Below are 25,434 nucleotides of genomic sequence, written 5' to 3'. Positions count from 1 at the left end.
CGACGGGAATCGACTGAAAACGGGTAAAAACTTACCGGAGTACTGCAGAGTCAAAAATTCGAAGGAGGGACCCCTGTGGGGTATGAAAGTTCTTAGTAATTCCGTGAGGAAAATTCCTGTCAGGAATCTCTGTGGAGCTCCTTAACCCGCGTGGCTACTGCTGCACGGAAAAAGAAGACTAAAGGGGGACCCCTGCTGGCTGCAGCTTTATGCCATGCTGGGCATGCCCAGTAGGTGCCAGTCAAAGTTCTAGAAACTGTGACAAAAGTGTTCCGTGATTGGGCTCCATCCTATTATGTCACCCATATGTGAGGACTACCATCCTGCTTGACCTGTGAGAAAGTTATTTACCCTTTCAAATAATACTAAAACAAGGGGACACACTATGGAACTAATAACCAGCAGATATAAAACAAATCGTAGAAAGCACTTTTTCACTCAGCACACTCAGCTGTGGAATCTGTTGCCAGAGGATGTGATCAATGTGACTAGTATAGCAGGATTTAAAAGAATTGGGTTGAACAAAGGAATAGATGCCAATAGTCTTGAAAAAAACTTTATTGAAGTGGAGACACAAAGTAGCCCGACTCAGGCCGAGTTTCGCCGTATCAAGACGGCTGCCTCAGGGGCTTGTGTATATTCTCTTCAGTATGCAAATAAAACAAATCATATATGAAGGATCATATATATCATTATATGATCAATGAAAGTAATGAATCTTGCAGTCGCATGCACGAGTCGATCTCCACTTGTGCGGACATGAGACATTCTTAACCAGGTAGACTACAAGAAGCTATTTCTATCCCTGGGAGTAAGAGGAATTAGAGTACTTTATGGGATCTGACAGATAATTGCGACCTGAACTGTCCACTGTCACAGGATGCTGGGCTCTAAGGAACCAGCATGGCAGTTCTTATGTTTTTATTCTGTTAGCAACATTAGCATAAGGAAAACAGTGAAAGGGAAAGGGATTGTCTAATTGTATAAAGAACTACAAGTGAAGAGAAGCCCTGAGACAAGAACTGCAGATTCCCCTGTGCAATATGAATTCTTTATGTGAGCTTGAGCAAGTCACTATATTCTTGTACCTAAATTTTTCCCAACAGCAATTGAATAAAAAGCTTTGCTCCGTCCCCGAGTTTACAAGCAATCTAGTAATATGCTGCCAGGTCATCCATCTTATATGGAATGCAAGATTTTTGTTTCTGTAGGATTAAAAAATTGTAAAGCAGGAGTATGCAACCCTGTTTATGGAGTACCATAAGCTGGCCTGGTTTTCAAGAAATCCACATTGAATGTTCATGAGGTATATTTGCATGCACTGTCTCTACTGAATACGCAAGAGAGATTTGCATACAAATATTCCTCATACATATTCATTGTGGATATCCTGAAAAGAAGACCTGTTGGAGGCACTTCAGAACTAGAGTTGTCCATCCCTGCTGTTAAGCATACTGATAATCCTGTTAAGATGAAAGCACTAGATTAATGTATTACAGAAGCACATAATGGTGCAGAAAGTTACATCTTACCTGCATGGCACTCTTGCCCATTTTGACAACCTCAAACAACATCATGTTCTCCACTCCATTCTGTTGGTGATGACCATTCATCCAGTTTGGTCCTCCAGGTCTCCCTATTCCGTTGCCACCTTTCCCCTTTTCTCCAGGACCTTTTTTGCCTTTTTTACATGTCTATATTAACAAAGAAAATAGATCTGTCTTTTAACATTTCTGTGGCTACACATACAAATATTCCAGGACCGATAACTGTACAATTATTAAGCAAATGCTTTAAGTGCCTACCTGAATTAGGTAAAATGTTTTATACATACAGTATATTTTAGAGGTTACAATGATTATAACTACAATTGTTTTCACAAGGGCCTATTAGAGTCACTACAGGTCTTCTCTTAAGTCACACTGTTTTCATTTTTCATTTAATGAAATGTATTAATCACTTCACACAAAAAGGCCGAAATGATGTACATTAAAACATTCATAAAATGGTAAACACACACATAAAACAAACAAAACTATATACATATGTACATCCTCTCAACAGGTGATGTACTATAACTTCGAAAAATAACTACCATTTAAATGGAAATATGGTAATATTTTAAGAAGTCAGATGCCTTTTTATACAGGTGGCCATAAGCTTAAATTACACTGCATGCAGGCTGTAAAGACTTTCCTTGCACAAGATAACAGTGAAAAGTGTTGCCAAAAGATATTTATTTTCCTCTAATACTTATGGAAATACAGAAGCTTCTTATCTGAAGTAGTACACATTAATGGAAATTTTGACATAATTTGTTGTATTACGTCTCAACTCAGTCTGGATAGTTGGGTTATATTCTCACTGTTCCAGGCAGAGACAAACACACCAAGAACTCACTTTTCCCAAAATCAGCCTGTGATTCTGACAGACACTAAGGCCATTATTCCTGGTCAAGCCATTTTCTCAGCAATAAATAATTATTTCTCAAAGCTTCAGCCAACAAACAAGCCTGTTGGTTGAAGCTTTGAGAAATGTTCATCATCAGTTCCCCTGATGAAGAAATTTAATTTTTCGAAACATGGCTGTGTCGGGAGGCGCTTCAAATCACACTAAAGAACTGGAGTTATTTTAACTCAATTTCAAGCTAACTACCACATCAATACAAGAAGAGTGATTTGTTTGGTGATACAAGTTACATGGGACGTGTGGATTTATAAATTGTTGGACTTTCACAAGCATTTATTTATTTATTTGCAGTTTTTATATACCCATTTGTTTAAGTAACCTCACATCGGTTCACAATTAACAGAAACATTGCAGCTGTGCTAAATAAAATGAACATTTGCAACAGTGCTTTACAATTAACTTATTAACCATAGGGGGGGGGGGGGAGAAGTGGAACAATGAAAGGGAAATATAAAATAGTGGTACAAAGAACTTATAAATCTATAAATAAATAGGATGAATTTTTAATACAAAATTGGGAAAGAGAAAAGTTAAGGGAGAAAGAATTGGGGTAGAAAAGTTTATAAAGAAGAATAATTATATTAAGAAAAGTGTTTAATGGTGGGTTTTGGTAAGTTGATGATTATATGACAAAGTAAGACCATATAAGCCGCTGGGATGGTGGGTTTTTAAATGGTAAAAATATGAAACTACCACTTTTCCACTTCAAAAAATGTTTGGTTGATATGAAGTTGTTTGAACAGATGCATTACACCCCTGGTTACAAGTTTATAGAGGAGGTTACAGCTTCTCATTTTTTGTGATTAAGCATACTTAGACAAAAGTATGCTATGAGCTCCAAGATGCCAGTCTGAGCATCTGCTCTATAAATGTCCCTGCTGACTCCTGGAGTGCTAGCATCGTGAGCGTGGGGCGCTTACCTTCGAAGTTTTTCTAAGAATTTATCTTGTTAATATGCCCCATTCGGCCAGGAAATGGCGAGCCAGGGAGAAAGCCATCCCTGGGGATATCCCTGAGACGCCGAAAACCGGCCCGATGGATGCCCACGTTCTAAGAGTTGCTTTGACATTGGGAGGTGAGTCGCAGGAACCGGGAACTGAAATGGAGGAAGCAACCCTGCCTCTTAACTTTTAGGAAAGGACTTAAGACTTGGTTATTCAAGCAAGCTTTCCCAGACACAATCTAATATCACGTTATAGATACAAACCAAGGACTTCAAATATTCAGCCATTAATCATGCCATTTTTACATAGCATTTAATTTATTTGTATACCGTTCAACCGTTTATTCTTTCCTATCTCTTCCTTCTTATCCAAGTTCTGCTACCCTTGTTATTTTGTAACTGCTCCTTCGATCACCACAGTTCTAGTTGTTGTATTTAATGCACTCCCGTTCCATGTAAACCAGCAAGATATGTGCTCATGATTGCCGGTATATAAAAACCTTAAATAAATAAAAATAAAATAAAAGTTCCCTGCCAGACTCAGAAACCACTCTATCCCCGATGAGGGAGGCGCCGAGGAACCCTGCGTCGCTACGAAACCCGGATGGAGACCCGGAAGCAACGCGGGCTGAAGTAGCTGCGGAATGCAACCGGCCAGGAGTCTCAATTCGGGAGAGGACAGCATCGAAGATCGACCCGAAGGGCTGGACGCGGCCTTAGGCAGCCCAGACAGAGGCTTAACGGGACTGAGTATGCCGGGAAGCTCATCGACACCCCAACAGTTAAGTTTGTCTATTCCTACTTTTTCATTATAAAAACCTGCCCAGATAACGTTGGAATCATTGTGGGAAGTAATGGAGAGACTTAGCAATTTAGTTATCACACGAACTGAGCGCCTCTTGTAACAAATATGCAAAACCATGAAGTTCGTATCAAAATGCTGGAAAATACTGTTAAGGTATTACATCAACATGATGCTGAGAAATTACCTTTATTACAATCTATTAAAGCTAAGCACAAGTTAATGGTAAAAGATAACTTGGCATTACTTGGTAAAATGGAAAATTTGGAAAACACTTTAAAAAATAGAAATCTGCGTTTGGTGAATTTTCCGAAAATTTCACATATGTTGCCAAGAGATATCTTTAATAAGTATCTTCAAGAAATATTGAAAGTGAGACAAGAGCAACTCACACCACTTGTGCGGGCGTTTTATATACCAGCTAAAGAAATAAGAAGAGGAGAATCAAATAGACTAACTTCTCGAGATGACAAAGAACTGTTGGGAGTGACAGGAGGGGAAAAAGAAACAAAAAATGGGTTTAACTTAACAGACTTTTTGGAAACTTCGGATCAGGCCCATGTGGAACCTGCAACATTAATAGTTACCTTTGCACTAGAAATGGATAAAGAATGGGTGTTGAAGCTTTTCTTTAAATATCGACTTGAAAAATTTATGGGAATGCAAGTTAGAGTGTACCCAGATGTTTCTAAAACTACACAAAAAAAAAGAAGGCAATTTTTATTGCTGAGACCTCAGGTTTTACGGATAGGGGCATCATTCCTACTTAAATTCCCTTGTAAATGTTTTGTTAAATTTAAAGATAAATCTTTTTTATTTTTTACACCCTCACAGCTAACAGTTCTTGAGTGATAAACACGTAGAGGGTTCTGAATGAGTTTCTGATATTCAGTTACCCAAGCCTCAGTATGTCTGAGAATATACCACCTCATAGTTATAATAGTAGCACCTGCCATTGCTAGTTTTAGTTTTAAATGTTCCTCCTCAATATATGAAAATAATTGATAATTGGGCTTAATAACTATTCTTGGAGTCTGTATTTATTTATTTAGGATTTTTATATACCGGCATTCTTGTATCAGATACAAATCATACCGGTTTACATTAAAACAGAGTATGCAGGAAAATAGGTTTCCTAAGTCAAATACATTGAACATATTTAATAAACAAAGGATTACTAAACACTATGAAAAAGGTTAACAAAGGAAAACTTAAAGGAATTAAAGTAAGCGTAGCACAAAGGATTGCACAAAGGGGAGTGCCCCTTTGGCGCACCCCTTCGGCGCGCGACGCCTGGTGGAATGTGGCCATATTGTGGACTTAATAATGTATACTTGAGATTTGATATTTCTTGAGCATTTATAATTATGAAGAATACTTTGTATACATATATGTATGTCGAGAAAGATTTCTTGATGTAATTTTGGAAAAGTTAATAAAGAGAAAAAAAAAATTAAATGTCCCTGCTATGATAAATGACAAAAACCGCTCTGAAGGAAAGGTCCTTGACCACTTTTGGTAGATCACTATACATTGCCTTAAAAGTCTGTGAAATTCATCTGGAAATTGAAGGTTTCAACACTGCTAATCCCTTTTTACCCGCGGAGTACTTAAAATGAGCTATCTTACGCCCTTTGCTCTAAATAAAATTACATGTTCAATATTGAGATAACACAACAACTTTTCCTTTGATTTTTTGGATCCAAACTTAAGCAATAATTTATTCATATAAAAACTCAAAACTTTTGAAATAAAATGTGAACAGTCCTTAAAACTGTCTTGTCCTTTTAAGAAAAAAATACACTTGAAGCAACTGAGGTGATGCAAATAAGACTTTTAGTTAACTCATTGTTCATGCAGAGCAGAAACTGCAACAAGTATAGTCTTAATGGACAAATAATACAAAACAAAGACCCTCAGATATTCAAAACGTGGTATCTGACAAATATTGACATAGTATAGACCTGATCACCCCTAGTCTGTCCAGTTTTTCAGATCTACACACCAGCTAACAGTTAAACCTGTTAGATATTTCTCTTTGAGTGAACGTTAGTTGTCTTTGATTTTCTATCATCCCAAATAGATAACCATAATTTTCCATACTTACTCCAACAGCCAGCTTCCATACTTACTCCAACAGCCAACCTATGTCTTACCACCAATCTTTGTAATAATCTAAGCAATTAAAACTAGTAAGGCTGATACCCAAACATCTGGCTGCCTAGGTCCTCAGACAGCACCCAGCCAACACAAACCTGCCAGAATTTATCAGATTGGTTTCTGGGGAACTGTAACTTACTTGTTCCATCTTGGCTACCATGGTTTGTAGTACTGGTAGCTTGTACTTTGTCTGACCCTTGTTTTTCTCCATCACCTCTCCCCCTTGAAGAGTAAACCATAGCTTTTTTTTTTTTTTTTTTTTTTTAAATACTGAACCCCCTAACCCTTTTCCTACATTGTTTTCTAATCTATCCCAGGCATATTTGAATTCTGTCACAGTACTGATTTCTACCATCTCTTCTGAAAGACTATTCCAAAACAATTCAAATTTCACTGAAATTCTTACTAACACTATCAAGCTGTGAAAACATCAAGAAAATCTTAAGATGACCTTCACAATAACACCACAAGACTGCATCTAAAACTTTTGATGACAGATACTAAAGCAGGTGAAAACAGTGTAATCATGAGGTCAGAACAGTACATATCTTGATTAAATTCAAAGTCTCTATTTTTAGTATTTTTTTGTATATATGCACTTAAAATCAAGCCAAGACAAGGCCCACACTTATCTGTATATTCTCTTTGCAAAGCTCTGTTGACTACCCAGTCTCCTCGGAGGAATGGGACTAAATTGCACTTGACGCTACAATCTTTTGAGAGCCCTGCTCTCTGCTTCAGGAAAATTACAATTGTTTGGTGATGTCCTCCATTCATTGTTAGTAATATGTTCTGAGTTTTAAAAAAAAAATAAATATATATATATATATATATATATATATATATCAGAGCTGCTGGAAACTTGCTTTGACGTGATGGAGGACATCACCAAACAATTGTAATTTTACTGAAGCAGAGAGCAGGTCTCTCGAAACATTGCAGCATCAAAAGTATCAAGGCTTATTGGTTGAAGATTTTAATCCCTGTGCTTCTGCTAAGAATAGAAACTGTCAAACTGAGCAGGTTACCCCCATACACCCTTTGCTTCATTTCCATCCTCTAGCCTTTATGAAACCTCAGTGTTTATCCCATGCCCCTTGGAATTCTTTGACTTTTTTTTTTCCCCATCTTTACTACCTCCTCCGGAAGGGCATTCCAGGCATCCATCAGCCTCTCTGTGAAGAAATATTTCCTGACGTTGGTTCAGGAATTTAGAGCATGAGAGATCATCTGGTGTAGAACCCTCCAGCAGGTCAGTTAAGGGGTCTGATGGGATCCCCACAGACTGTTCCTTGGAGCGAAAGGACATTAACCTATGATCCCAATGAAAATGAAGGCAACTAGAGCAGTGCCTCTGTAGTCTCTGATGGGAATATTCCCAGGACATGCTGCAGACGATGGCATCCCATGCTCTCTTCTCAAACTGGCTAGACACCTTTGCAACTAGGGACGGTTGAGGGCTAGATCTCACAATCGGAACCTCTGATGGAGGCACAAAGTATAGAGAGGCACAAAGTACAGAGAGAAAGAGAGCAAGAATGCCTGCACAGAGCTGCAGTAGCTACTACCTTAAAAAAATAAATAAATAAAATTTAAAAAAATGAAAATATGTTTAAAAATTTTTTTAAAAATGCAAAAATAAAAAACACCTTGCTGGGCAAACTACATGTTCTACTTTAGTCTTTATCATCATTCACTATGTTACAAAGTCCATGTGGAAGCTCGAACAACTCCCATTCATGCTCAGTAATAAATTTTACAAGCTAGAGAGAGAGGTCCCTTCGGCACCATCAGATAACATCACAAATGTCATGGCTATTTCAGTCCTGCTGGTCATGGAAGAAAACTTAAGAAGGGGGAAAACCTGCAACAGCAAACCTCCAAGAATACAACAAGGAAAAATAAAGGAGAAGGTACAGAATCCAAAAAGGAGAAATGGAAAAATCCTCTTCAGTGAGTAATTGAAAAGCTTGCGTAAGATGCTAGATGCTCTTAATCAAGAGCCAACACAATTGCAGCCACTAACATCCTAGGAGGGTTCTGGACTGATCTAGCATGATTCAAGAAGGAAAGGTAATTAACTACTTCTTCCTTGTAATCCTGCTAAACCAGTTCAGACTCATGGAAGTCATCAAGCCCATTCTAACACAGGTGGAAGGAAGACAGGGTTGCTCTGAGAACATCTAATAGCATCTCCTTTGGCTAGCACATCTAGCCTATAATGTTTAGTGCCATGTGCCAGCTCCCACACCCTTGCATTGGATGTCATGAATCACCATAGGATAGCGTTTGCCCTGCCGGGTGAAGGCCACACTATGCCCCCCACTTCCTACATCCACAGCCAGCCATAGATTTTTATATATTTCACTTTTTGCATTTTTTTCAGCACATCAAAGCGGATTACATACAGGTACTGAGGCAATGAAGGGTTAAGTGACTTGCCCAAGGTCACAAGCAGCGACAGTTGGACTCAAACCCTGGTCTACTGGTTCATAGCCTGCTACTCCTCCACTTTACTAATAGACAAGAAGAAAAACTAAAATGAGGGCAAAGGAAAATGTTCAGGAGACAAGAGGCAGCAACATTCCCCACAAAGATCCCTGCCCAGGGGACCCACTCTTGTCATCTCCGTTTCCCATCCCCCCAAATAAACTCAGCTTACCCAGGTACAATCAGAACCCAAGAGCCACCTACCAAGACCTGCTCAACCAGGGACCACACATGGAAGTCAGTATCAGAGGCTTGTTTATCAGAGGAACAACCACAAATGTTGTTGCCATAGAAGCAGAAGGATCATCTCTACCAGAACAATCACTCCTAAGAATGTTGCCCTGGGAGCAAACAAATTGTGAATTTAGATCTACCAAGAAAAGGCTCAAAGCCCAAACCCTAGGAGCAAGGAGTCCTGCTGCACTATTTGATAAAGATGGAAAATACTGCAAAAGCCTATCCAGCATTGCCCATTATAGCAGTGATGCATCTAGACTAGTCTAGCAGGATTCAAGGCAGCAGAAAATAAGAACAAATTAATTAAATATAAATAAGCTATTACCACCATACAGCACCATTTAAAAAAACAGGATATTAAAGCTCTAAAACTGATCTGGCTAGGAGTACTGGAAAGAGAACCAATATCTAATGTCTTAACTTTACTTGAGCATAGCCACCATTGGATTTTCAAGTTCAGAAAAAAAAATTATTCAACTGAATAAAATATTTTCAGGGAATTGCAATATAAAGTGAACTCCTAAATCCAAAGTCTCCATCACAGAACTTTCCCTCTCTGCTAGTGTGTAAAATGAGCTAATATCTAGAACAATTTATCTCATATGGTCTAAAATAGGTATTTCACTTTCACACAATTTTCAGTATCCAATTGTAACCTGGGGATAAAAAAAAGAAAAGAAAAGAAAAGATAGACTTGCCCCAAACATAAGCCTCCAATTCTTTTTTTTTCCCTCATCAACTTCACATCCCCAAAACTAGTTTGCTTCTCCCTCAATCTCTGCAAAGGCAATAAACTATGTAGATAATAAAGTGAAAGAGCCTCCTTACAAACAGAAAACACTTTCACCGTATACAATTTAAATATGTCAATAGAGTAAGCTGTCCTATGTGCAACTTAATTATTCTAAAAGCAGTTTAACATGGTATACCTTCACTGAAACTACAATTTGCATATATTTATTTATTTAAGTTTTTTCTATACCGTCGTTAAGTAACTTCCGTCACAACGGCTTACAGTAGGCACATAAATATAGTTATGCTGAGACATTAATTTACACAAGTGCCATATCGTTTCGGTACATAGTTTTTTTAAAATAACATAATTGAAATGTGATATAATATTGTTTGGAGTGTTTTTATTTTTTCGGAATTAAAGTAATACTAACTTATAAGTGTCACTTTATCTTATAGAACTGGGTGATAAAATAAAGTAATATAGAATAAAATACAGCTACACACGTATTGATTGTGGTGGTGTGTGTTTGATTTTTCATTTGTTGCTACCTCGCACTTCCCCGGTTTCCCTACTCTCCCACTCTTTTTTGATACGCTTGCTTAAATAGCCAGGTTTTTAAGTGTTTTCGAAAGGATTTATTGTCACTTTGTAACCTTAACTCTAAAGGCATGGTGTTCCATAGTATGGGTCCTGCCAGAGACAAAGCTCTCTCTCTTACTTGGGTGAGTCTTGCTGTTTTTATTGATGGAACTGTAAGGAGTGCTTTGTTAGCTGATCTTAGATTTCTGTCTGGTACGTGAACGCGGAGGGCAGTGTTAAGCCAATCTGCATTTTCGTTGTGTATTAATTTATGTATGATGCAGAGGATTTTGTATTGAATTCTTTGTTCGACTGGTAGCCAGTGTAACTCGACTAGGGTTTCTGTGAAGTGGTCTTTTTTACTTTTTCCGAATTCTTGCTGCGGTGTTTTGTACAATTTGTGGTGGTCTGAGTGATGTGTATGGTAGACCTAGTAGTAAGGCATTACAGTAGTCGGTGCTCGCAAAGATCAGTGCTTATAGTACTGAGTCTATTATAACGCCTAGGTTCCATACTTTTTCTGCTAGTTCTATTTTTTGGTTGTTTTTTAGTGTGATTGTATTTTGAATGATTTTATTCTTTTTGCGTTCTAAGTGTAGGAACTCTGTTTTTTCAATGTTGATTACTAGCTCCATTTGGTTTAGTAGTTGTTTTATGATATCAAGGTACATATTGGCTAAGTTTAGTGTTTTTTTCCAGAGTTTCATTTATAGGTAGTATTAGCTGAATATCGTCAGCGTATATATAGTGTGTTGTGCCTAGACCGGCTAGTAGGTGGCACAATGGTAATAGGTAAATGTTACAAAGGGTAGCAGATAGAGCTGACCCCTGTGGGACCCCTGTTTGTAGGTGTATTTTCTCTGACATTACGTCTTTGATTTGAACTTGGAAATATCTGTTGGTTAGATAAGATCTAAACCATTTGATAGTTGTGTTACTTAACCCTATTTCTTTTAGTCTATTTAAAAGGATTTCGTGATTTACAGTATAAAATGCTACTGAGAGGTCCAGCATCACTAAGATATAATGTTTGCCATTGTCGAATCCTCTCATGATGTTGTCGGTTAGTGCTAGGAGGGTTCTGTACTATAGTGTTTTCTAAAGCTATGCTGTGATAGATACAAGATGTTATTATTATCTAAGTGTTCTGCTAGTTGCTTTTGTATAGTTTTTTCAATTAGTTTTGCGATTAGGGGTAGGTTTGATACTGGTCTGTAATTGCTCAGCTTAAGTGTGTCGCTGTTTTTCTTCTTTAGAAAGCAAATGTTACTTACCTGATGTAACAGGTGTTCTCACAGGACAGCAGGATGTTAGTCCTCACAAATGGGTGACATCGAGGATGGAGCCCAACCATGGAAAACTTCTGTCAAAGTTTCAGGAACTTTGACTGGCCCCTACTGGGCATGCCCAGCACGGCACTAACCCTGCAGCCAGCAGGGGTCTCCCTTCAGTCTTGTTTCAAAGCTACAGGCAGTGCCAAAAAATAAAATAAAAACGAACCCAACACCGCGGGGTGGCGGGCGGGTTCCGTGAGGACTAACATCCTGCTGTCCTGTGAGAACACCTGTTACATCAGGTAAGCAACATTTGCTTTCTCACAGGACAAGCAGGATGGTTGTCCTCACAAATAAGTGAGTACCGAGTTGAGGATGTCAGACTTACACCAAATGTACCCGACGGCGTGCAACAGGCACAACAACTGGGGTGGAATTTGGGGAAGGGCATCCGCACCCTACCGGGAAGGTGGAAGGGTGTTGGTACATCATGTTGGAAAAAGGTTACGCAAGACAGATGGGCCGAAGATGGAATCCTGTCTTCCAGCTTTGTCCAAACAATAGTGGGCTGCAAATGTATGGAGTGAACTCCAGGTGGCAGCCTTGCAGATGTCAGGAAGCGGCACCGATCGAAGGTGTGCTACTGAAGTCGCCATGGCCCTCACAGAGTGTGCTTTGACACGGTCTTGGAAAGGAATGCCAGCTTGCTGATAGCAAAAGGAAATGCAGTCCGCCAACCAGGAGGAAAGAGCCTGCTTACCCACAGGTTGTCCCAACTTGTTAGGATGGAAAGAGACGAATAATTGAGTGCTCTTCCTGTGAGAAACTGTACGGTCTAGGTAAAAGGCTAGAGCCCGTTTACAGTCTAGGGTATGCAGAGTCTGTTCCCCGGAGTTGGAGTGGGGCCTGGGAAAAAAGATAGGTAGTATGATGGGTTGATTGATGTGAAACTACCTTAGGTAAAAATTTGGGGTGAGTGCGGAGTACCGCCCGGTCCTGCAGGAGTTTAGTGTAAGGCGGATAGGTGACTAGGGCCTGTAATTCACTAACCCTGCGAGCGGAAGTGATAGCCAAAAGGAATAACACTTTCCATGTGAGATATTTTAGGTCACAGGAGTGGAGAGGTTCGAAAGGTGGCTTCATAAGGCGACCAAGAACCAGATTAAGGTCCCAAGATGGGGCCGGAGGACGTAAAGGTGGCTTCAAATGGAGCAAGCCTTTAAGAAAACGTGTTACAAGGGGTTGTACTGATATAGGAACACCCCCTATACCTTTATGGAAGGCGGCTACCGCACTGACATGCATTCTTATAGAAGAGGTCTTTAGGCCTGATTCCGATAGATGCCATAAATAGTCCAAGAATCTAGAGATTGGACAGGAAAGGGGATCAAGGGCCTGAGAAGTGCACCATGATGTGTACCTTTTCCATTTGTAGGAGTACGATTTTCTTGTGGAAGGCTTTCGTGAAGCTATCAGGACACGAGAAACTGAATCTGAAAGGTTGAATGGTTGAAGGACTAACCTTTCAACATCCATGCCGTCAGGGACAAGGCTTGGAGGTTGGGATGGAGGAGGCATCCGTCGTTTTGAGTGAGCAGATGCGGGTCCTTTCCCAGAGGAATGTGCCTGCGGATGGAGAGATCCTGGAGTATGGGAAACCACACTTGGCGGGGCCAGTGCGGTGCTATCAGGATCATAGTTCCCTTGTCCTGACGCAGCTTCACGAGAGTCTTTGACACAAGAGGAAGTGGAGGGAATGCATAGAGCAGACCGGTCGTCCACTTGAGGGAGAATGCATCTCTCGGTCGAGAGTGCTGGCTCCGAATGAGAGAGCAATAGTTGTCCACTTTGTGGTTCTGAGGGGACGCAAAGAGGTCTATGTGGGGAGAACCCCACTTGTGAAACAGAGAGGTCGCTACTAAAGGATTGAGTGACCACTCGTGTGGGTGGAAGACACGACTTAGCTGGTCTGCCAGTACATTGTCTACTCCCGGCAGGTAGGTGGCCCTGAGTGGGAGAGGGCTTCTGCCCAAATTTGCGCAGCTTCCTGACACAACAGGAAGGAGCCTGTGCCTCCCTGCTTGTTTATGTACCACATGGCCACCTGGTTTGTCTGTCTGAATTAAAACTGCATGGTTTGACAGGCAAGTTTGAAAAGTCCTGAGAGCATAGCGAATGCCTCACAGCTCCAGGAAATTGATCTGGTGTTTGGCTTCCTCTAGTGACCAGAGTCCTTGAGTTTGTAGATTGTTTACATGGGCTCCCCAACCGATGTTGGAAGCGTCGGTGGTGAGGATTAATTGGGGATCTGGTGGAAGAAAAGGCAAGCCCTGTAGGAGGTTGCATTGATTCGCCCACCAGGCAAGAGATAAACGGAGCATGTTTGTGACGCGAACAATGGAGGACAGAGGCTGAACAGCTTGGGTCCATTGTGATCGTAGAGTCCATTGTGTGACTCTCATGGCCAGACGAGCCATGGGAGTCACATGAACGGAGGAAGCCATGTGTCCCAGTAGAACAAGGAATTGGCGAGATGTTGCTGTGTGTTGAGACTGCAGCTGGCAAGCTAGGTACACAAGGGCTTGAGCTCGTTGATGAGGAAGGAAGGCTTTTGCCTGTAAGGTGTCCAAGTCTGCCCAATGAAGGATAAGATTTGAGATGGGACTAAGTAGGATTTCTCGTAATTGACAAGAAACCCTAGAGATAGCAGAGTTTGAATGGTTAGGGTCAGGGAGGACCGAGCAATCTGCTGGGTTGGGGCCCTGACTAACCAATCGTCCAGGTAGGGGTAGACGTGGACACCTTCCTTCCTGAGGAACGATGCAACCACCACGAGGCATTTGGTGAAGACCCGTGGTGCAGATGCTAGGCCGAAAGGTAGCACTCGATATTGGTAGTGATTTCGGCCTACTAGAAAACGCAGGTATTTGCGATGAGATTGCGTGATTGCAATGTGGGTATATGCGTCTTTCAGGTCTAGAGAGCATAGCCAGTCCCCTCTCTGCAGCAGAGGGAGAAGCGAGCCCAGGGTTACCATCTTGAATTTCTCCTTGCAAAGGTACTTGAGGGCCCGGAGGTCGAGGATCGGACGAAGACCCCCTGACTTTTTTGGGATCAGGAAGTACCTGGAATAGAACCCCAGTCCTTGTTGTAAGGGAGGAACGGGTTCTATAGCGTTTGACTGTAGGAGAAGAGAAACTTCCTGCTCTAAAAGAACAGAGTGATCTGCGTGACTCCACGCCTGTAGAGGTGGGGAGTCGGAAGGAAGAGTCAGGAAGTCGAGATGGTAACCATGTGCAATTATTGCTATCACCCACTGATCGGTGGTGATGTAATTCCACCTCTCCAGAAAGTGGCACAAACGACCTCCCACTGGAATGGTTGGAAGAGGGGGTTGGCAAGTGCTCTCCAGGCAAAAGTCAAAAACCAGCAGCAGGGCCAGGTTGTGGAGCTGCTGTAGGCTTTGGTTTACGAGTCTGGCGAGGTTGAGTCTTATGATAAGATCTCGCTGGCCTAGCCTTAGCTGATGGGGGATAATTCTTTCTTCAGGCAACGAAAGTCTTTTTGGAGTCTTTCCTAGATGGCTGTTTAGGAGGCAAGTCAGGAGGGATAGATGAGAGCTGTTTTAGTGTCTCATGATGATCCTTTAGTTCAGCAACGATTTGCTGAATCTGCTCACCAAACAGATTATCCCCTAGACAGGGTAAGTCAGAAAGTCTGTCTTGAACCTCTGGTCGTAGGTCAGATGACTTAAGCCAAGCCCAGCGTCTGGCGGAGATGGCTGTAGCAGAAAGTCTGGTGGAAGCATCAAAGACTTCATAAGCGGTTCTTATTTCGTGCTTCCCTGCTTCAAATCCCTTATTTAGGAGGGATTGGAGCTGCGGCTGGAACTGTTCTGGCAAGGCATCTGAGTACTCCTGCATCTGCTTAAGAATGACCCTATTGTATTGAGTCATATATAGCTGATAGGAAGCTATTCTGGAAATCAGCATAGCTCCTTGGTACACTTTCCAGCCTATACTATCGAGGAATTTATTTTCCTTGGTAGGAGGTATGGAAGAATGTGGTTTTAAGCGTTTAGCTTTCTTTTGTGCTGATTCTACCACAACAGAGTGATGATCTAATTGTGGTTTTTGAAAGCCTGGTGCTGACTGTACAAGATAGGTAGAGTCAGCTTTCTTGTTTACTGGAGGGACAGATCCAGGAGATTCCCAATTCTTTTTCAAAAGGTCTAGAAAAACCTGATGAATGGGAATAGAGGTTAAGATTTTTGGGGCATCCAGGAATTGGAGCAATTCCATCATCTGGTGCCTGTCATCTTGTTCAGATTGAAGCTGAAAAGGGACTAATTCTGACATTTCCTTCACAAAGTTTATGAAAGAGGTCCTCAGGGGGAGAACACTTTCTACTCTCTGTTGGAGAGGGTGGTGAAGGCAAATCATCGGTGTCAGTAGAGGTATCATCACCCCAAGTGTCATAAGGATCACGAGGAGGCTGAATACCTGAAGACCCCGGTTGAGGCTCCGAGAAACCGGAGGGAATCGCCGGGGGCATCGAGGAAAACCTCGATGGAATCGGTGCCGGTGCCGTCATCAAAGGAATCTGTGTCGGCATCGAAGGAATCTGTGTCGGCATCGGTATTCTCGGTGGAGCTGATGTGCGCATCGCCCCCGAGGAAAGTATCGGTGGCGAGGGATGACAAGGCACCGATGGAACTACCCCCGAAGGGGGAATCCGATACAGTGTTTCTCCACCCGATGACATCGGTGACCCAGGTAGTACCGTTGGAAGGGCTTTAGCAAGCGCTTCCATACGGGCGAGCAGTGGTGCCAGCGCTGCTGGAATCGGGTCGGTGACCGGTTCCACCGTCGGTGCCGGAGTCGGTGCCGAGGGAGGCTGGAACCGTAGCATCGCCTTGTCGATGGCCTCCTGGACCAGGCGGTCCAGTTCTGCCCGGAGACCTGGGGTAACAAGACCCGGCTCGACGGGAGAGGGAGGCTGAGGCTGAGCTGGAGGGACCACCGTCACCGGTGGAATCGCGGCTCCCAAACCCCGAGGGGGTGAGGGTTGCCTCAGTGTCTGCAAGACAGGAGTGGACGGTGCCGCTTCTGCTCTAGACTTTTTTGGCGGTGGCTCGGCCAGTGCGGAGGTCGATGACGTCGATTCCTCGACGGGCCGAGACTTATGACGTCGATGGCCATGTTTCTCCTTCCGATCCCCTCGAGCATCAGGGGAAGGGACGGGAGTCGATGGCCGCGAAGACATCGATGGCGGATGGTCACCGGAGGGCTGTCGGTGATGAGACCTCGACGGTGCCGGTTCCGATGACGTCGATGCAATCGATGGCGTTGGGGTGCGAGCATGGAAGAGGAGCCCCATCTTCTCCATCCTGGCTTTGCGACCCTTTGGTGTCATTAGGGCACATTTGGTGCAAGTCAGGACATCATGCTCACTTCCTAAACACAAAACACAGACTCTATGCGGGTCCGTGATTGACATAGTTCGGGTACAGTCCGGACACCGACGGAACCCCGACGCCATGGGCCAAAAATTTAGCCATGGGACTGTCGACTGCCAACAGGCCTCGAGGGCCAAACTCGACGTAAGTCGACCAAACGACGGCAAAAACTCACTGAAGTTCCGCGGACCGAAAATTTGAAGAAGGGAGACCCCTGAGGGGCAAATTTTCTTCAGAATAACGAATTCCAAATTCCTGTCAGGAACGTGGTTAAGAGCTCTTCTACCGCGTGGCTACTGCTGCGCGGAAAAAAGAAGACTGAAGGGAGACCCCTGCTGGCTGCAGGGTTAGTGCCGTGCTGGGCATGCCCAGTAGGGGCCAGTCAAAGTTCCTGAAACTGACAGAAGTTTTCCGTGGTTGGGCTCCATCCTCGATGTCACCCATTTGTGAGGACAACCATCCTGCTTGTCCTGTGAGAATTGGCTTTACAATTGCCTCTTTTAGACTTTCTGGCATGATTCCTTCCTCTAATGATAGGTTCACTATCTTTGTTAATGTTGGTGAAACTGTGTTGGCTATTTTCTTTATTTCAGTGATTCGTATTGTGTCGAATGCGTGCGGGGCTGGGTTTAGTTTTTTTTTTTTAACATCGATTCGATTTCCATTTCAGAAACAGTCTCAAATGTTGTCCATTGTTCTACATCTTTTTTATTCATTTTAATTTCTTGTTTTGTTGTAGTAGGAATTTTTGTTTTTAAGTTTTTTATTTTGTCGTTGAAAAAGGTGGCTCTCATCTCATTGCATCTATTTACTGGTAGGTTTTGTGGAGGGTTAGATTTGTCATTAGTGAGATCTCTTACTATTGAAAATAGTGTCCTTGGGTTGTTAGTGTATTTTTCTATTTTCACATCATAGAACTGTTTCTTTGCATTGAGAATTGTTTGTTTATAGTATGCTAGGTATTTTCTGTACTTAGTTAGGTTATCTGTTTTATTTTTTCTCCATTCTTTTTCTTTTTTTCTTAATTTCCTTTTGAGTTCTTTTATCTCTTCATTGTGCCAGGAGTTTGTTTGTTTAGGTTCTTTTACGTTGATGTATTTTATTGGGTTTATCTCATCTGCTAGGTTACTGGTAGTTTGCATCCATGAACTAGTTGCGGAGCAGCAGTTGGAGTAGTCTAATTTGGTTAATTTTTCTTCTAAATTGTCTTTCAATATTTCTAAATTATAGGGTGGTTGATATTTAAATTTAATGGGCTTCTTTTTTTCTTGTGTTATAGGTTCAATAAATTTAATGGTGGATTGTATGAGGAAGTGATCTGACCAGGGGATAGGTGTGTATTCGGATTTTAAGTGTTCTAAGTGGCTGTGGTTGATGAATGATATGTCAAGAGAGTGTCCTGCTCTGAGTGGGTTTTTCAGTGGTTAGCATGAATCCTAATGCATTCATAAAATCCAGTAGTGTTTTGCAGGTGTTAGATAAGGGGTATGCGTCTATGTGTAGATTGAAGTCGCCTAGTACAATGGTGGGTTTTGATGTATTTAGATGTGTGGTTAGATGTGTGGTTATCAGGACTACATATTGTATATAAAAAACTTATATATAAAAAATGTGTTCCCAATCACGTGTATATATACCTCCTTTAATTGTGGATACCCCCCTATATATCAGAATCTCCCCCTCCCCACCCCCCCCACCCCCTTTTAGATAACCTCTTTCATGTATCACACTTTTATAATTTTACTTATATAATCTAATCTGTTATTTGTATGCTCTGAATGTTCCTTATTTAATTATCTAATTACGCAAAAATTGTAAAGCCTGTTGCTCAGTTCTGTTATATGTAAACCGACGAGATGTTCCCAACGTTCGTCGGTATATAAAAGTTACTAAATAAATAAATAAATAAATAAATAAATTAGCGGGGAGATATTTAATTCAAGTAGGCTTGGTGGGCAGTATATTATTTATTTATTTTTTATTTATTTATTTGGGGTTTTTTATATACCGAAGTATAGCGTTTTGCCTTCACTCCGGTTTACAGGATAACAACGTAATACATACAAATATCTTATAACTATCTTTAACATTCAAAGAGTAGAACCTTATTTAACATATTAAATGGGAAAATTATATACAGGAGATAATCTATACGAAGATATAATATATGATATTCATTAGCTATTATGTGGCACAAATAGCAATCTGAGCAGGGGAGGGATAATGTATGAAATGGGTCTGGGAAGGAGCTCGGGGTATGTTAGGTGGTTTCAGGTAAAGACTTGATAAGGTTGCATGAGGAACGAGGGCGATGAAAGGGGAGGTGAGAGGGGAAGAGGCGGGTAGGGGGGGAGGGGAGGGGAGAAAGTGTTTAATAGAGGGGATCGTCGAAGGAATGGGAGCGTCAATGTGTAATGGTTCGAAAGGGGGTGGATTTCTTAACCCACGCCATCTCTAAAAGTTTGGCTGAATAACCATGTTTTTAGTTCTTTTTTGAATGCTTTGATGTTATGAATTGAGCTTAAATGTTGTGGAATGTTGTTCCATAAGTTTGGGCCTGCTATGGAGAAAGCTCTGTTCCTGGTGTTGGTGAGTTTGGCTTGAGGAAGTGATGGAATTTCAAGTTGAAGTTTATTGGCAGATCTGGTCATTCTTTGAGGTTTGTGTGTTATGATAAGTTCATTGAGAGCTGTGTTGTCCGTTGAATGTATTGCATTGTGAACTATTGTTAATGCTTTGAATTTGATTCTCTGGTCTATTGGGAGCCAGTGAAGTGATTTAAGAACTGGGGTGATATGGTCAGACTTTTTTTTCCCGGTTAGTATTCTTGCTGCGGCGTTTTGTAATAGTTGCAGAGGTTTTAAGGTGGTTTTTGGTAGCCCAATCAGGAGGGAGTTACAGTAGTCGATGCTGTTGAAGATGAGTGATTGTAGAATTGTTCGGAAATCGTGCTGGTGAAGTAGCGGTTTAAGATGCTTGAGGACGTGCAGTTTGTGGAAACCTTCTTTGGTTTTAAAAGCAATGTTCTGTTTTAGGTTGAGTTCGTTGTCGATCCAGATTCCTAGGTCTCTTGTTGAATTTTTTAGTTGGATATTAGGCAGATCTGTAGATTTTTTTTTAATATCTGTAGATAAATCTGTAGATTTTTTTTTTAATATCTGTAGATATTAGGCAGATCTGCAGATTTTAGTTGGATATTAGGCAGATCTGTAGGTTTATAGTGTCGAAAAAGGCGATTTCATGGTTTTTTGGTGGAGTTGTTGTTAACATAGTAATAGTAACATAGTAATAAGGGCAGAAAGACCAAATGACCCATCCAGAATGCCCAGCAAGTTTCTTATAGTAGTAATTGCCACTCCATGCAGGTCACCCCATGTTTCTGTTAAGGGTAGAACTGCCACTATGCACAGGTTACCCTCCAAGCCTTATGCTAAGGGTAGCAATACTAGCAACATTTTTATGTGGTGAGCTGACTCGATAATTCAGACAATGCTGCTTGAAAATGCTTTGCTTTTGGACTTGGCCATTGAAGCAGTCCTGCACTTTTTTCCTAATATCTGCGTATCAGTACTCCATACTGTAAAAGTCAGGGCCCAGTGTTAGATGATGTCTGAATCCAATTCTTCTTTTACCTCCGCTGCTGAACTATCCACATTTTCTGTAAAGTTTTTTCTTTCTCTGAGATAAACTGTCAAGCATGTAACGGCTGGAAAACTCACAAAATTCAACTCACAGACATAGTGAAAGAGAAAGCCCTGTATTTACTCCTCAACTCAAAAGCCAGAATGCTTCTTTGCAGCAGCAGAGATGCAAAGCAACAGAGCTTACACAAATTCCACACTTAGGGTTGCCAACTGTCTGTTTTTTGCCAGACAGTTGGCAACCCTAAGTGTTCAGAAGGCAGATCCTCAGATTCCTCCGAGGAGGACATAGATGCTTTGCCCTCCCAGGGGTTGTAAGGGACCTCACCTCGCTGCGACAATCCAGGGGTGCGGTGGGGGGCCAAAGGCCCGCCTGCATATGCGGCCTGGAACTCAAAGGCACCAAGAGAGGCACCGGAGGGACTTGCACCCACGAGGGAATTGATAGAATCGACCCAGAGGGCCATGGGAGAGCTAGACAGTAAGGTGACACAGCATGTCTTCACCATCCTCCTCAGAGGAGTCACTCACTAATATGGGAGCCGGTGGTGATGGCAGTGGTGCACCCAGAGGCCGCAGAGGAGCTTAGGGCACCAGAGCCGGCTGCGTGAGTAGCATACCAAGCAGCATGTTCAGCCATTCCAGCAAGGGTGCAGACACCAGTGGAGCAGGCCTCTTGTGGTGGAGGAAGTACCCAGGGAAATGGAGGCTTGAGGCTCTGCAGGGCCACACACGTCTCTCTAGCTACTCCTCAAAAGCCTGTGAGGATAAAATAGGCTGAAGAGGAGCCGGCGGAATTGGTTCATCCCCTGGCTGAAGGGGAACTGAGTACTCCACCGGTGCTGGTGGAGGCCGCCTGGAGGCCTCGGTGGAGACTGAGGGAAAGGCCTCCTCTGCCTTTGACTGCTTCGTGGGAGGTACAGAGATTGATGCCTTCTCACGGTCTGGTTTGGAAGTAGATGACAGATGTTGCCGCTTTTGGACCTCTCTCAACAATTACCGTGGTCCTTGCCCGATGCTGATGGGGACATCAAGGAGCCCAATTGGGAACGAAACAGGGACAGCAGTTGGTCCCCCGCACAGAGCTCGAGACCTGGGAAGGTCAGGGCTGGAGAACCAGAAGCCGGGGCCGGGGACTCCTTACCAAGGAGGGTGGAGATTCCTGATGCAGAGGACGGCTCTGACCGCTTGTACCCGAAGAGTTTTTCCATTTTGGTCGATACGAGTCTGATAACCCTTAGAGCTCATGTGTCCATCAAGCACCTCGTGAGAGTCCTTGATGGACACAGTCTGAGGGCATCGGGGGGCACTGGCAGAAGCCGGTAGATGCCATAGGAAAAAGCGTGATGGACAGTCGACAGTCAGCGGGTACAGACAGGAGATGGCGTCAGCGATTGACCGCGATAACCCAAATACTTACCGACCAGAGGCCAGGAATGGTGAGGGACCCTACACAACGTGTGGTAGGCGAAGAAAATCACTTTGCAGTAGCAATCAAAAAAGAAGCGTGAGCTTCAAAACCGCGAGGTGACAGCTCCGCGGAAGAGAAGAGACTGAAGAACCCCACGTAGACGCATGGCTAGCGGCATGTTGGTCATGCTCAGGGTGCCTGTCAAAGTTTCCCATGCCAGGTTCCATCCGATATCACCCAAGTTTGAGGACTACCTTTTCACAGGACAAGCAGGATGGTAGTCCTCACATATGGGTGACATCACAGGATGGAGCCCAATCACGGAACATTTTTGTCAAAGTTTCCAGAACTTTGACTGGCCCCTACTGGGCATGCCCAGCATGGCACCAACCCTGCAGCCAGCAGGGGTCCCCCTTCAGTCTTCTTTTTTCCGCGCAGCAGTAGCTACGCAATTAAGGAGCTCTGCAGAGATTCCTGACAGGAATTTTCCTCACGGAATTACTAGAAATAAATTTACCCCACAGGGGTCCCTCTAACTTTTCCAAGCCGAGGTACTCCGGTAAGTTTGTTACCCGTTTTCCATCGATTACCGTCGAGTTTGGCCCTCGCGGCCTACTGGCTGATCATACCGCAGCTCAATTTTTTCATGGCCATGGCGTTGGGGTTCCGTAGGTGCCCGGACTGTAATCGCACCATGTCCATCACAGACCCCCCCCAAAGTCTGTGTAATGTGTATCGGACGTGAGCACAATGTCCTGACCTGCACCAAATGTGCCCTAATGACACCAAAAGGTCGCAAGGCCAGAATGGAGAAGATGGAACTTCTCTTCCGCGCTCAAACCCCGACTCCGTCCATTGCATCAACGTCATCAGAACCGGCACAGTCAACTTCGCACCAGTATCGACCACCGGCCGGTGACCATCTGGCATAGACGACATCTCAGCCTTCGACACCCTCTACCCCCCCTCAGGACCGAGGGGATCGTAGAGACAAACATCGCCATCGAAAGTCTCGGAACATCAAGGGAGCGAAATCATCCAAAGTCTCGGACCATCAAGGGAGCGAAATCATCGACCTCGGCATCTTCCGAGCTGCCAAAAGGCACCGACCTTTTCGGCGACTGGGTAACCGAGGCAACCCTCACACGACAGGGTATCGGGAGCCGCAACTCTACCTAACGGTGGTCCCTCCAGCTATGCCTCAGCCTCCTTCTTCTGTTCCGGAGCCGGAACTGCTTGCTCCAGGTCTCCGAGAAGAACTGGACCAGATGGTTCAAGAGGCCATCGACAAGGCGATGCAACGTCTCCAGGTTGCTCCGGCACTGACACCGATTGTGGAACCAACCACTGACCCAATTCCAGCAGAGTTGGCACCGCTGCTTCTCCAGGATGGAAGCGCTCATTGCTGCTTTTCTACCGATGGACCCCGGGGTCACTGATGGCTCCGGTGCCCTCCCCGCTTACTCTGTCATCGGGAGGAGAAACACTGTTCTGCATTCCTCCATCGGGAGTTCTGCCTCAGCCATCGATGCTGATACGTCTATCACCACTGGTCCAACCATCGGTGCCGATACGTCCGTCGGCACCACAGAGCCATCCATCGATGCCCTCAATGCCTTCATCGGTGCCTCCAATTATTCCTTCGATTCCTTCAGAGCCTAGACCAGGACCTTCAGGTATCCCACCACCCCGTCCCCCACTAGTTCCTAGAGGGGCAGGTGCTGATCCCTATGATACCTGGACTGATGATTCCTCACCAGACACCAATGATTTGCCTTCACTACCTTCACCTTCTGAAAGTAGAAAGCGTTCTGCTCCAGAGGACCTTTCCTTTATAAATTTTGTGATGGAGATATCTGAATTGGTTCCCTTCCAATTACAGACTGAACAAGACGATAGGCACCAAATGATGGAGTTGCTACAGTTCCTGGATGCTCCCAAGGAAATAACCTCCATCCCTAACCACCAGGTTCTTCTGGATCTCTTCAAAAAGAACTGGGAACATCCTGGCTCCATTACTCCAGTCCACAGGAAAGCTGAACTACCTATTTGGTGCAATCAGCTCCGGGTTTTCAAAAAACTCAATTGGATCACCAATCTGTAGTAGTAGAATCTGCACAGAAAAGAGCAAGGAGGGGAGCCTGATTCGAGTAGGAAGTGGGAGAGAAGCCGACGCAGGCAGCCCGAGAAGGAGGCAGAGACGAGTAAGACCTGCACAGCTGTGAATCCTCTTGCCGGTGACATCACTCCTGCGCCCGGGTCCTGAAAAGAACGCGAGACTGCGGCGCATCGAGCCACCGGCGCATCGTCTAAGCCGCGCACGTCAAAGGCGCGTGCGATTGACTTAGATCGCTTGGATGATTGAAATTGATTTATTTTGAAATATATGGGGCGGAAAAGAAAGGCAAAGATTGTGTCATCCTCTCCAGCTCCCCTTGCTTCAGGGCCTATGGACGCACACGTCTATAAAGTATCGCCATTAAGGGGCGGAGAGAGGGACACCTTGGAAGTCTCCCTGAGCCCCGGCATCGGGCCAACACCTCCTCAACCCCCATTGGAACTATCAGGTGAAACCAGTAGAAGATCAGCAATAGTAAGTGATGGTGAAATTCTTTCACAACAGCTGAGCATTGCATGTGCTCCCTGTTCAGAGCCAATACAGCAAGGAACAGGTGAGGGATCCCTGATAACTAACATTGACAGCGTCAGGCTTCCGGCTGTGGACGCAGCCAATGTGACAATGGGGGATTTGTGGAGGATGATGGTAAAACTGGATTCCAATGTAACACAGATGAACATCTCATTAGGAGCAGTGGTTAATAAAAATAAGATTCTTATACAGGAACAAGGGAAAAGTTTGAATAATTTAGAAATATCTGTTCAAAATGTAAAGATGGAAATGGAAAATGTAAAAAAGCTGGAAAGTATGCATACATCTGATAATATTGTATTACATTCTAATATGAAAAATCTGGAAAATTTAATGCGTAAAAAAAATTTGCGCATTGTAAATTTCCCAGTGACGAGGCTTTTGTCACCATTTGAGATGTTTTCTAAATATGTAAAAGAAATCTTGGTTTGGAATGAGGTTCCAGCAGTGTCAAAAATTTATTATTTTCCATCCCAAACAGGAGATAATCCCGGGAGGGAGGGGGAAAATTCACCTGGAATTTCCACTTTTCTCAAGGAATCTGTGGATCTGATAAATAAAAGAGCAACTTTGTTTGTCTCTTA

At 43.3% G+C, this 25,434-nt stretch overlaps 1 protein-coding gene across 1 annotated transcript in view; it reads right to left on the bottom strand.

Annotated features, from left to right (window-relative positions):
- Positions 1-25,434, bottom strand: part of STAG2 (stromal antigen 2) — a 1,172,735-nt gene that overhangs the window by 854,326 nt on the left and 292,975 nt on the right. The window contains 1 exon segment of the mRNA XM_029607875.1: positions 1,533-1,694. Coding sequence (XP_029463735.1) covers positions 1,533-1,694 — 162 coding nt within the window.

Source organism: Rhinatrema bivittatum, chromosome 6 (assembly GCF_901001135.1).
Source record: "Rhinatrema bivittatum chromosome 6, aRhiBiv1.1, whole genome shotgun sequence".
NCBI lineage: Eukaryota > Metazoa > Chordata > Amphibia > Gymnophiona > Rhinatrematidae > Rhinatrema > Rhinatrema bivittatum.
The sequence above is the reverse complement of the archived record's forward strand: the minus strand, read 5'-3'. Positions and strand labels throughout refer to the sequence as shown.